The 12,885-nt window shown below is 36.6% G+C and overlaps 1 protein-coding gene across 4 annotated transcripts in view; it reads left to right on the forward strand.

The window, feature by feature from the left end:
- WDR72 (WD repeat domain 72) overlaps positions 1-12,885 on the forward strand; it is a 199,966-nt gene that overhangs the window by 125,955 nt on the left and 61,126 nt on the right. For all 4 annotated transcript variants that reach the window (XM_061182106.1, XM_061182105.1, XM_061182108.1 and 1 more), the window contains one exon: positions 1,862-2,057. In XM_061182106.1, coding sequence (XP_061038089.1) covers positions 1,862-2,057 — 196 coding nt within the window. The remainder of the gene's footprint in view (positions 1-1,861; positions 2,058-12,885) is intronic.

Here is a 12,885-nt window from a genome sequence, read left to right on the forward strand (position 1 = left end):
AGCATATGGTAGATATTAATAAGCATGACTCATCAGTATCATGATGTGTAGAATTATATGTTGTGTTCATGGTATGCAACAGCTTTCACAGTGTTGAGTATCTCCTCACATGATGTAAGCATTATGTACCTGTATTGTGACAGGCAGTACTACAATGTTAATAGATTTGGTATGCAATAGTAAAATCATATCATTCATTAGCCATTTTTCACGACCCAACCAAGCTTTTGACTGGACAAGAACAGGGGGATGATCAGTGATCAGGCAGCTCCTCTGATACTTTCAGGAAGCTCCCTATATTTAAAACTCTAGAATAGAGTTCAGAACCCAGTTCCTTCTACTCCTGTAGTTCACCTAGCATCTGCCATCAGCAAAAACTCTCAAGTGTCCCTGGAACCTAAAGGTCTCACATGCTACCAGGACACATAAAAGGGACTAAATAAATATTTAAATGAATACCTACTCTGTTTTGGGCATTAGCATCTCTCGATCACCAGTCTCAGTGGTGTTGTCCCAAAGCCCTAGCTCTAGGCATCCTATGGGTAGACTGGGAATAAGGCAGAGGGGACGATGGCAATTATGGAACATGAGTCATCTTGACAGAGGACAGGCTTTTGGAGGGAAAAGAGTAGGCATTGGGATGTGGCTATCTTAAAGGTTTAACTATCAGCCAGGGGAGGATATTGGAAAGGTGTCCTAAGTTCATCTAGATCAGCAGTGCCCTTCCTTTTCTCTCACCAATTCAGGTCTTGGCTTTCCTTGAACTCTACCTAACTTCTGGACCTTACCTCATCTCTTACCAGGAAGGGGCTAAGGTACTGTCACTGGCTTTTTAATAAGATGTAAGGGTATAGAACCTTGGGAGGACATATACTAATAAGGACATAGAAGCAGGGGTTAGAAGGCCTGTCCACCAGGTCTGTGTGGAACTTGGGATGTCACATCCCAGGTTCTTCATTTTAAAAATGAACATATTGGATTAGATGCCCTGTGCTAAATATCTCCCTTCCCCTTCCCTCAACCACAGGTCCTTGACTGGGTAGGTACAATAATCGGAAGGCAGGCTCTGCAGTATTTTAAGCCATGTAAAACCATATACACATACACACAGTTTAGTGAGATTTACTATTAAAGTCTTGTCTTTAACTTTCTGTATTAAACCTAGTTTAAATCAAGGGTTTTTAGCTAAATCGTGTTTTAGAGGTAGACATTGAGGAACTAAACCTGTCTTTCAGAGCAATGTGATATATTAAAATTTTCTTTATCTTCTGGTATAAATGAAAATATTTTATGAGAAAGAATTGAGAACTCCCTTTAAACTTTCCTTTTACATTCTCTTGAGGTTTTTTTTTTTAATTTTTTTTTTAATTTATTATTTATTTTTGGCTGTGTTGGGTCTTCGTTTCTGTGCGAGGGATTTCTCTAGTTGCGGCAAGCGGGGGCCACTCTTCATCGCGATGCGCAGGCCTCTCACTATCGCGGCCTCCCTTGTTGCGGAGCACAGGCTACAGACGCGCAGGCTCAGTTGTGGCTCACGGGCCTAATTGCTCCGCGGCATGTGGGATCTTCCCAGACCAGGGCTCGAACCCGTGTCCCCTGCATTGGCAGGCAGATTCTCAACCACTGCGCCACCAGGGAAGCCCTCTTGAGGTTTTTTTTAAAAGAACAGTGTGATGATTTGGGTGCCAATTTTCAGTAACTGCATTTCAATTGTTTCAGATGGTAATTTTAGTGGAATGGAGCATTCCAATTTATGTGAGACTTATTCAAATCAAAATTCTAGACTTTGGGTTTTATATAAGACTCCACGCATTTGTGATAACACTAAAAATAATTCATTAAAAAAAAAAAAACTTTACAGGTAACTGAGGCAATACAAGCTGTTCTTTTGGCGGAAGTTCAACAGCACATGAAAACTTTTAGAAAGACACCAGTCAACAGTGAACCAGTGTCGGTGGCAGAGAATGGTGACTATGAGATGACGCAGATCCTGCCAAAGATGGAATGGGCCAAGGAACCAGAGTTACAGTGTATTACAGACACTTTGCCTCTGCAAAGTAAGTGCAACATTTATTGGTATGCTCTTTCATCAGAACTTTTTCTACTACTCAGAAGATTTTGAGAATGAGTTCACAATGTATCATTTCTGCAAAAACCAAGCCAAGTGCCCTGTTTCTGACCTTTTCTGCTATCAATTTCCTCATAATTGTCAAGTTTCTAATTCTAAATTCTATTATAATTAATAAATTCTTTACAGAACAAAATTTATGTAATTTATTAAAATGTTTTAAAGTTACGTCAGTAAAAATGAAAACAGAACAGTAATAGCTTAATGGGACATACATTATAAGGATACCCTGCTAATAATGGGTGCTAAATTTGTTTTCATTTGATACCATGGTAATAGCCATGTGCCATTTTTTTTTTCTTTTCTGAGAGTAAGAAATGTACTACAAACTAAAATTGCACTGCTTTACAGTTGGACCACTTGATTCTTTCTATAACAAATTTTATCATTGTAACTTTATAATCATAGTGTTTATGGTTTTGACTAGCAAGTGAATCTAAATTTCTGCTGTAAAATGTCATCTGATTTTTCAGCCTGTTAGTTGTGACTTAAAAATGAAAATTAAAAAACAGTAAAAAAAAAAAAAAAGCAAAAATTTGATTTTCAACTTCATTAGTAAGGTTTTGATGAACAAATGAATTTATAATATGATTAAATATATATATTTGTCAGGAAAACATGTTACAAATTTACATGTTTCAGGTTGAAAGAGATTTTTATTTGGGACTCAGAGAAATGTTGCTATATTTAAAATGTTAACTCTTAAAACAGGTGTCATTCTTAAAAATGCATTATATTTATTTCTTATTATTTTTATAAGATTACTGACTAGAGAGCATTATGTAGTGAGAGAGTATATGCAGCAGGAAAAGGCTTTTTCAGTAAAGGCCAAAGATCAAAATAGATAGAATATTTCCTAATGCAACACAGTCAGCAAGGCTGGTAAATTCAATAAGTAATTTGTTAAAACTCAATGGCAATTTCAAGTCATTTGTTTACTTGTTGTCAAGAAATTAGCTTTAATTGTCTGGCAAATTCACCCACTTTAAGACACTTCTTTTTGATCATATCACAAAATTGTAGTTGTATTACACCTTTCAAGCAAGGAGTAGAAAAATTCCTTTTTAAATTAATTTTCAATGACTATATTTGTGTTCTTTATTCATTTGGAGAGGCACCTGTAGTGTCATTTAGTAGGTTTCTTCCAACTCTCCAAAGACAGCTAGTGTGTTCGTCATGTGTTAACTCTCATTAGGTGGTATTTCTGTGCCTTATCCATAAACTTTATTTATTTATTTTTAACATCTTTATTGGAGTATAGTTGCTTTACAATGGTGTGTTAGTTTCTGCTTTATAACAAAGTGAATCAGTTATACATATACATATGTCCCCATATCTCTTCCCTCTTGTGTCTACCTCCCTCCCACCCTCCCTATCCCACCCCTCTAGGTGGTCACAAAGCACCGAGCTGATCTCCCTGTGCTATGTGGCTGCTTCCCACTAGCTATCTATTTTACGTTTGGTAGTGTATATATGTCCATGCCACTCTCTCACTTTGTCCCAGCTTACCCTTCCCCCTCCCTGTATCCTCAAGTCCATTCTCTAGTAGGTCTGCGTCTTTATTCCCATCTTGCCCCTAGGTTCTTCATGACCACTTTTTTTTTAGATTTCATATATATGTGTTAGCATACGGTATTTGTTTTTCTCTTTCTGACTTACTTCACTCTGTATGACAGTCTCTACGTCCATCCACCTCACTACAAATAACTCAATTTCGTTTCTTTTTATGGTTGAGTAATATTCCATTGTATATATGTGCCACATCTTCTTTATCCATTCATCTGTTGATGGACACTTAGGTTGCTTCCATGTCCTGGCTATTGTAAATAGAGCTGCAGTGAACATTTTGGTACATGACTCTTTTTGAATTATGGTTTTCTCAGGGTATATGCCCAGGAGTGGGATTGCTGGGTCGTATGGTAGTTCTATTTTTAGTTTTTTAAGGAACCTCCATACTGTTCTCCATAGTGTCTGTATCAATTTACATTCCCACCAACAGTGCAAGAGGGTTCCCTTTTCTCCACACCCTCTCCAGCATTTATTGTTTGTAGATTTTTTGATGATGGCCATTCTGACCAGTGTGAGATGATATCTCATTGTAGTTCTGATTTGCATTTCTTTAATGATTAACGCTGTTGAGCATTCTTTCATGTGTTTGTTGGCAATCTGTATATCTTCTTTGGAGAAATGTCTATTTAGGTCTTCTGCCCATTTTTGGATTGGGTTTTTTTTTTTTTGATATTGAGCTGCATGAGCTGCATAAACTTTAGTGTCTAACTTATCCATTGGCCCATAGTCCTCATTTCTGGGTGAGAAATTCATGGTAGGCTATCAAGGTGAAACTTTTTATGAGTTTTGCTATCACATGACTTACCCATTATTTGAAGTTTCACCAGATTGGGCCCTGTTCTGTCCCCAGTTAGTTCTCAGATATAAGAATTATTAACTCTATGGAACTGAGTCTTACTATGACTAAAAAATCTGGATCTTAATAAATATTATCTATCTTTTGATCATTTGAGTGGTCCTTTGCCAATGTTAAAAGAAAATTTAGGGTTAGCTTGTGATAAGAATTGGAACACAAAAGTATTAAAGCTACTTTATGTGTTGGTGGATGAAATTTAGAATATTTTATTTAAAATAAATATAACATATTCACAAAATAATGAGCATATATTTTCCTGGGAAATATTCCCTGTAGGAAAATATTAATTACAATTGCAATTAAATAGGAAGCAGATAAGCATTGAAGAGGAAAATTTCCAAGCAATATTATATTGGATATTAACATTGCCATTTTTTCCCCTTTTGGAAAAAACTATTTTTTAAACTATTCAGAGGAACTAAGTAAAATTATAAGAAAAGTTTTAGACCTTTATTAGTGGTATATACTGCATTACTTCATGGAATTTTTAAAAATAAATAAGCAAAAAGCTATTTTATTTACTTCAAATGTCCTGATTTAAAGGTTAAGAAGATGGTGTATGTGCTATTCACCAGATATGATTATTCTTCAAATGTTATTGGGAGATTTACTTACCCCCAGTGTCACTGCAACATACATCATTTTATCAAATATTATTATGATAAATGGTTTATGTTGTTTGATTTTATCAGGTCCCTGTTCATTTTTCCTCTGTGAGCTCCCCATTCCCCCATCTTTTTTTTCTAATTTCTTTTATTCTTTCTTGATGCATCTTATTTGTAAGTCATTTGGAAAGTAATAGATGATTTTTTTTTTGTACAGATACTCATAAACTTCTTTTATGCCAGGGTAGATTATGTTTGGTTTATTAGCATTATGGTAATATGACAATAATAGTCATAAGGAAAAAATAATATTAACAACAACAAAAGTTATTACATTCTTAATATGCTCTAACAGTAGGCTAAGTAATTTAGGAATGCTAGCTCACTTTTTCCTTTTATTTTCACATGATCCACATGAACCCTAAGGCTCTGTTTCCAATATTTGAGTTGTCTATGTAAACAATTTTACAGTTTTTAAAAAAAATGTCCATGTTCATGGAATTGAAGTCACAAAGTACAGCTGAAAAGAACTACTCTCTAAGAAAGAGAGAGTTCCATGGTGCTACCTAGGCTTTTCCTGACAGAAGTCTCTGTATATGTTTAGGTTGACATACTAATTATGTATCTTTCTCATACACATAAAAATAAATAATATTTCAAAAAAAGTTCATCACCGTACTAGCTATCTTGAAAGCCACTGGTGTTGCACATCTTGCACTTTGAGACATGCTTCCTATTATTATTCCATTTTTTAAATGAATAAACTGGACTTACAGGAGGTATGTGCCTTGTCTACAGTCACAACATTACTAAAAACAAGGAAACAAGCCCAGATATTCTTTTAAACACTGCGTTCTTATCCAAGAAGCTACATTTCCCATACTGGCAGCATGAAGGAAATTTGCTCTAAATCAGCTTGATCTGAAAATTGAATAATTTATCGAGTGGTTTTCTTAGATTTTTATTCCTTTCTCATAAATCATACTTTCTATTAACAAAGAAAATGCAGAGTGTTCAATCATTGCCATCTCAGCCCTTTTAATAAGGAAAATCACCAGTTTTCTTGAACTGTTTGTACATGAGGTGGAAATCAGTAAAGTGAGAATTGAAGCATAATATATGTTTGAACTTTATAATTTTGTATCTTATTTTTCAGTGTTTTCACTTGTTACATTTCACAGCATGTATTTTATTTGAGGTCTTAATATTTGTGAATCAGTATTTTATGGGAGAGTGGTGGATTTTATCTGAGTTTACATTTTTATAACGATTGCATTGTTATCTTCCTTGAATCTCTTTAATAAGAAATTGTGTAATTAACACTCACATTTAGGGCTAAGATTCATTGCTTTAAAAAACAGCAGTGATTTCTATTATTAAAATGCATTTGAAAGTTATTTCCTTTAACTTTATTTTTTTTAATGTTATTTGGATCAGTTTAAACAAGTATTCTAAGTTGTTCCATTAAACAAATTGCTTGAAATACAAATGGAGGCTTTGTAGATAAAACTGTCACCTTAGAATTACTGGCTGAATTTAAATTCACGTTAAACTGTGTGGTTGTGAAGATGATGCATCAGATATGGGTATTGCAAATAATCTTTATTATGTGCACAATTTTCAAAGTCTTATCTGCAAAATTAAATAATAAAAATGTCCTCTTTAAGTAAAACCATTATTTTGTAGTAAATAAACATATATTCAACAGAAAAGTTTTGTGGTTCTGGTGGCCATCAGTAGAAGAACTGGCTTGGGACAGTCTTTATCTGCCTGCTGAATTTCTCAGAAGGAAATCTGTCTAGTTGTAGAAAGGCTTTGAAACATAGTGTCTGACTACCTCACAGGGAAACTCTTGACCATCTTTAGTTATGGTAAATGCATCTTCCACCTCTACCTTAGTCTTAAGGCTAAGTGAGAAAGCCAATGCATTCTTCTTTATAGGCACAGAAGTCATTTAGGAAAGATCTGTGTAAGGCGAGTGAGCAAGGAGTAGAGAAGTAATGAGGGATCGTCATAGAAAGCCTTGTGTATCAGAGTGAGGTCCTAGGCTTTCTCTCTGAGTGAGATGGGAAAATATTTGAGCAGACAAAGGGCACATATTTTAATGGGATCTCATTGCCTGAAGTTCAGGGCCCTGGACAGAAGCTGGAAGACCAGTTGGGAGGCCATATAATGCTAATACAGATGATGGCAGCTTGGAACAAATATGGTGGCTTGGATGGAGAAGATGAGAAGTGATCAGATTTTGAATGCATTTGAAGGTATAGCTGACAGTGTTTGCTGACGAATTGGATATGGAGGAGTGAGATAATGAAAATCTATACTTGCATTTTTTCAAACAAAAATATCCTTGATACAAAGATTGACCCTGGTATCCTGATTTGAAACCTATGTCGGTTAGTGTAGTGTCGCATAGGACATTCCAGGTATGCTGAAGGAGAGTAGAAGACTCACTTCAGAGACGGCTGCCTCTGCTATGTTCAGTTTCAAGTGTCCCTGCTTAGATGATCTACAGATTTTATTTTCTAGTATTAACTCAACTAACTCTCAGAAAATGAGCAAAATTTCCTGCCAAGAAACTACAGATTGAAGATAATTCTAATAATGCAAGCTTAAGCAAATAAGATGTAAATGGTATTGTCGTGTGTGTGTGTGTGTGTGTGCGTTAATGTCTTCCTTTTGAAATTTTAATTTTTGTGTACATTTTAGAGTGGACTTAATGTGGATATACTAATAGCATGTATATTATTTATAAACAAACATACATATATTGGTGAGGCGTGCATCAAATTCTTCCTTGCTACTTTCTGCAAGAAAGTATCCCAACCACAGCCTTGGGTGGAATCAGAAGGCAGATATGATAAGCTTTTGGGTATGCAGGGTTGGTAACTTGATATAGTATATTGCACACCGTGCTGTCTCCAAAACTTTGAATACATCTTTATGCATCACTCCCCTATGCCTCTGTGTACTGATCCAAGAGTTGGTGCACAGAGAACTAATTGAAAATCCCCAGTCGAAGACCATAAACTAGCATCAAGATAACCATAAGTGTGTCAGAGCCACGGAATAGTCTGCAGGAGTGCATCACAGAGGTACTTAACCCAGACTTTGAGGTCAAGAAAGCTTCCTAGAAGAACAGTTGCCTAATGCAAGACTTGAAAGATGAACATGATTTAGCCAAGCAAAAATAGTTTGAGTAGGAGAAGACAGCTGTTTGCTAAGACCACTAAAGCCACGTAATCCCTTTTCTTCCTTGCAAGAATTATCTGCTCCATACATGCATAAATGAGGAACCTGAATATTAGCGAGAAACCCATATGTCCTTAACTTCTCCTCTGGAGAATATCTGTGTTCTCTTTGAATCTCATTGTGCCTACGCCTTCCTCTCCTAACCCTCAGCCTTCCAGAATAACAATGATAGTGATAGTGATGATAATAACAGCTAACACAGATATGGCTTAGTATGTTCTAAGTGCCTCACATACCTTAAATCATTTGATCCAGGCAACAATTCTGTGGGGATAGGTAGTATTGTTATACCCATTTTATTGATGAGAAAACAGATACAAAGAAGTTAAGTAACTTTCCCAAGGTCTTATTACCAACAACAGAACCAAGAGTCAAACCCAGGCAATCTGACATCAAAATCTGGGTTCTTCATTACTATCTGGCATTTCCTTCCAAGTAACCACTATTTTCCTTCACTATTTCTTAATTCAGCAAATATTTACCAAGTGGCTCCTATATGACATTTACAGAGATAGGTATAACCCGTGTTGGGGATCACAAGGCAGCAAAACCCCAGATATTTGGCAGAGCAATGGAGGAAAATACTCTCTTGAATCAAGTAATCAGCAAATATCAAATACCTAATTTCTACTAAACTTTGGATGAGACACCGTAAGCTATTTCACTAAAGATGTACTTAATACTAAGACTTTTGTTTGGAATATAAATTTATATGAATATAAGTTTTAGTGTTAAAAATTAAAAGGTTTTATGCCTGGGAACTGGCAATGCCAACTGGTAAATGTTAGAAATGAAAAAGATTCGGCATATACGTATAAGTCAAAAAGGGGAAGGGTTAGCAGTATATGAGGAAGAGAAGAGGAAAGTGAAATTTTCATTTTTATAGATTAATTTGAATCATGTAATAGGCTTAACTGACTTAAAAAGCAAGATATTCATGTTAGATGATGATGATTTTACATATGACAAGCAAATAATTTACCACCTAGAGTACACTACATACCTTTCAAAAAACACTGTTGCCATTTGGGTTTAATATACGTTCTGTCTTATTTTTAGCTTCTTGTAAAATAGGTGGAGAAATTTTATCATTTCCCTTTTCCCCATATAAATTCTTCTGAACTTCTCCACTGCCTCTGCCCTCTCTGTATCATCTTAAAGATTGCATCGCTTTAGAAAGACTGATAGAGTTCACTGCTCTTTTTACCAAAGAGTTTCATCTTTCACAGAGATTGAGATTGATGACTTTCATCTTGGCATACGAAGAACTAGAGTATTGCATCGTCTTTTTTCCTCATGAGCAATCAGAATGCCAACCTGGCCCAGCTGGGCAGAGACGGTAGCATCAAGGAATTGAGTTAAATAGTTCCTTGGTGACGGTTGTGCAGGCACCACTTTATTGATTATTGTCTGCATACCCATTTAAAGGTATTGACAAAGGAAAAGTGATCTAGATTCTGTTGCTGCAATCAATGTGTTCTGCACTATTGTTCTCCAAACTGAGACTGGCCTCCCAACACTGACCTCTCAAGGACGAGGTTGGGTCTATTTATCTTTTTCCCTCCCATCACCTGGGATGTTCCTTCACCTAGTAGCTGGTAATAAGTGATTATTGAGTGGATGGATGAATAGATGGACCACGGGGTAGCTTGTACTAAAGATCCAGCCAACTCCTAATTAGTAAAAGAAAAAGACAAGGAAAATCAGCTGATTTCTTTTCCTTAGCAGCCAGATATAGTCTTGAATATACACATGAAAATTGTTTTCTAAACATCATCATCCCAGGATCATGTGTATGCACATAGGCTGACAAAAAAATTAAAAATAGACACATGAATGAATCTAGCTTGTAACCATTCAGAAAACTTCTTTCCTGATGGTTGATTATTTGGCACTTCACTACTCATTTTGTCATGATCTGGTTTCAATCTGATGTTTTTAGAGAGCCCGGAGACTTGCCTGAAACTCATCTTCTTATTCTTCATTCAGCTACAGCTTCTCCAGGGAAGTGTTTAAAGAGCTGCTGTGTCAAACACTATTTCCTCAGTATTTGGATTCACATCCTGGGTTCTGACTCATCTGCCTCTCTTTGGATTTCTGGCTCACTCGTGATCTCTTGTAGCCAACAGCCCTTAACACTGCTAACCTGGAGTTCTGCTTACAGCTTGGCTCACTTGAGTCAGTCTCCTCCTTATTGACTCCATTCCTACTTCTGAGCCTGGCACTTTGTGTGATATTAGTTCCTCCATCAAATGCAATTCCATTAGCCAATATAGATATGCATTCCTAGTTCTGGAAATAATTTTGATATATTTAAATTCCTTGAGAGAAAAAGCAGGGATTTAGTCAGCTTTGTATTCTCAGCAGATAGTACAGTGTCTGGCAAATGGCAAGGCAATTGCTAGAGAAATGGGGGTTGATGGAAAAAATATCCATATGTTCTCAGGTCGTTGGAATACCCCATTCCATCAGAATTTCATTCACCTTGCTGGCACGACCCTTATTTTTCCATTTTAACTTGCCAATATATCTGCCCAACTTTCACCCTTGGAACAATCTGAATAACTTCAAAACATCTCTTATTAAGCACTATGTCGAAAGTTAAATGTAAAGTACTGAAATTTTTTATTACGTCATTTTATACATTTCTTGTATATCCTTCTAAATAGTCTATATCATCTAGCACTCTAATTGTTTATTTATTTGCCTTTCTTTCCCACCTCTCTGAACTCCTTGAGGGCAAAAGTTGGAACTTATTAATCTTGTGCTCCTAGCAGCTAATGCACCACGTGGCTCATGATGGGTGCTCATTAAATGTTTGTTGCCTGTGTGAGTGGAGGAATGATAAATGACAGTGACAGACATGTATCAAAGAATTCTGGTCTAAGGCAAAATGGAAGAAATGCTAAATAATATGTTAATCGTCTGTAGGTAGGAAGAGAATGGAAAAGATCATTATAGGGATGATGGCTTTCTTCTAAAATGTTAATCCAGAAGCATTTCTTCAAATTTATTTATTTAGTTCAGGGGCAATTTATCTGTCTATAGAGCTATCAGGAAAAATTAATGCCGACAGATGCTTGAAGGCAAAAAACAAGGCAACCCCGGAGAACAAGCTACAAGAAATGAAGACAGCTGTTTCAAAGAAGAGTTGTTCCTTTTTTTTTCTTTTACCTGATGCAGATGAACATGGGCCCTTTATCTGTGCACAAACGCCTGTCCTCCAGCCAGGCAGCCCTGCTAATCTGGGGCAATGTAAAAGCGCCCCGTAGTAGCTGAATATACATAAGAATACGGTAACTGTGGACAATCTTTCAGCCTCTTAGGTTTCGTCTCATCAGAATGAAGTTGGTCTTGAAATTTTAGAAAATTTAAGTGTGGTGTTTCTCAACTCTTTCAGTCCTAGAATGGACTGAAATATTACTAATGTTTTGTAATGTTCCCTTTCTAATTCTAAAATGAAGTTCATAAGTAATATAACCTATCTACACAATTTTTATACAGTTTAAAGGATAAAAACCAAGAGTAAGAAATTTATAATAAAAATATGTTAGTAGGTAAAAGCTTGGGCATAACTATACTAAAAGATATAATAAAATGCTGACCAGGAAACATTTCACTGCTGAGAATATGACAGCTGCCAATGCGGTCCCTGCACACGCATGGTGGTGCTGTCAGTGACATGGGTGTCCAGACGGATTTTTCTTGGTAAGGTTCTGGACAACATCAGTGAAATGTGGCCATTCTTTGACATGCAAGGTTAGTGTCCTTCCTAGAAAATTGGAGGTATAATCAAAACCTTGAAAGATCCCTGTGTGTAAAATTAAGTTAGGTTCTGGACTCAAGAAATTATAAGCAGGGCTTTCCCTTCCAGGAACGTCTAGTGGAAAATTTGGAAGCCATGTGAAATATCAGGACAATTTTTTCATTGCGAAGGACCGTCCTGAACACTGCAGGACATCTGGCATTTCTGGTCCCTGCCCACTGAATGCCAGTGAGTGTCTCCACAATCATTGGGGAAACCAAAGGTCCCTTGCCTCAACAGTTTCCAAAGCCTTCCTCTAGGGGGCAGTACCAACCCTGCTGACAACCAAAGCCTTCAGAAAGGGATTCTATACATTCTGATGCCTTTCTTTGTTTCTATCCTTCTCCCCTTTTGAAAATGCACAGGGAGGTGATGGAATTAGGAACCCCCAACTAACTCAAGAAGTTCCTTCCTTAGCTCCCCCTTGTTTGCTCCTTCCTTTGTACTCCACCCATGTTGTTTCTACATTGGCCATAGTACTTCCAAGGATGTGTAGTAAATCATCTGATTGCAGTTCTGTCTCCTCCATTAGAAAAAAGAACTTCTTGTCCTATCCTTTCACTTTCATCTTTGTGTCCTCGAAGGCTGGCTCTGGGCCTGGCATAGAGTCAATGTTGTTTTGTGTTTCTAACGTCATCTTAACATCTGCTTCTGGGAGGACCCAACTGAC

The sequence above is a fragment of the Eubalaena glacialis genome, chromosome 2 (genome assembly GCF_028564815.1).
Source record: "Eubalaena glacialis isolate mEubGla1 chromosome 2, mEubGla1.1.hap2.+ XY, whole genome shotgun sequence".
Taxonomy (NCBI): Eukaryota; Metazoa; Chordata; class Mammalia; order Artiodactyla; family Balaenidae; genus Eubalaena; species Eubalaena glacialis.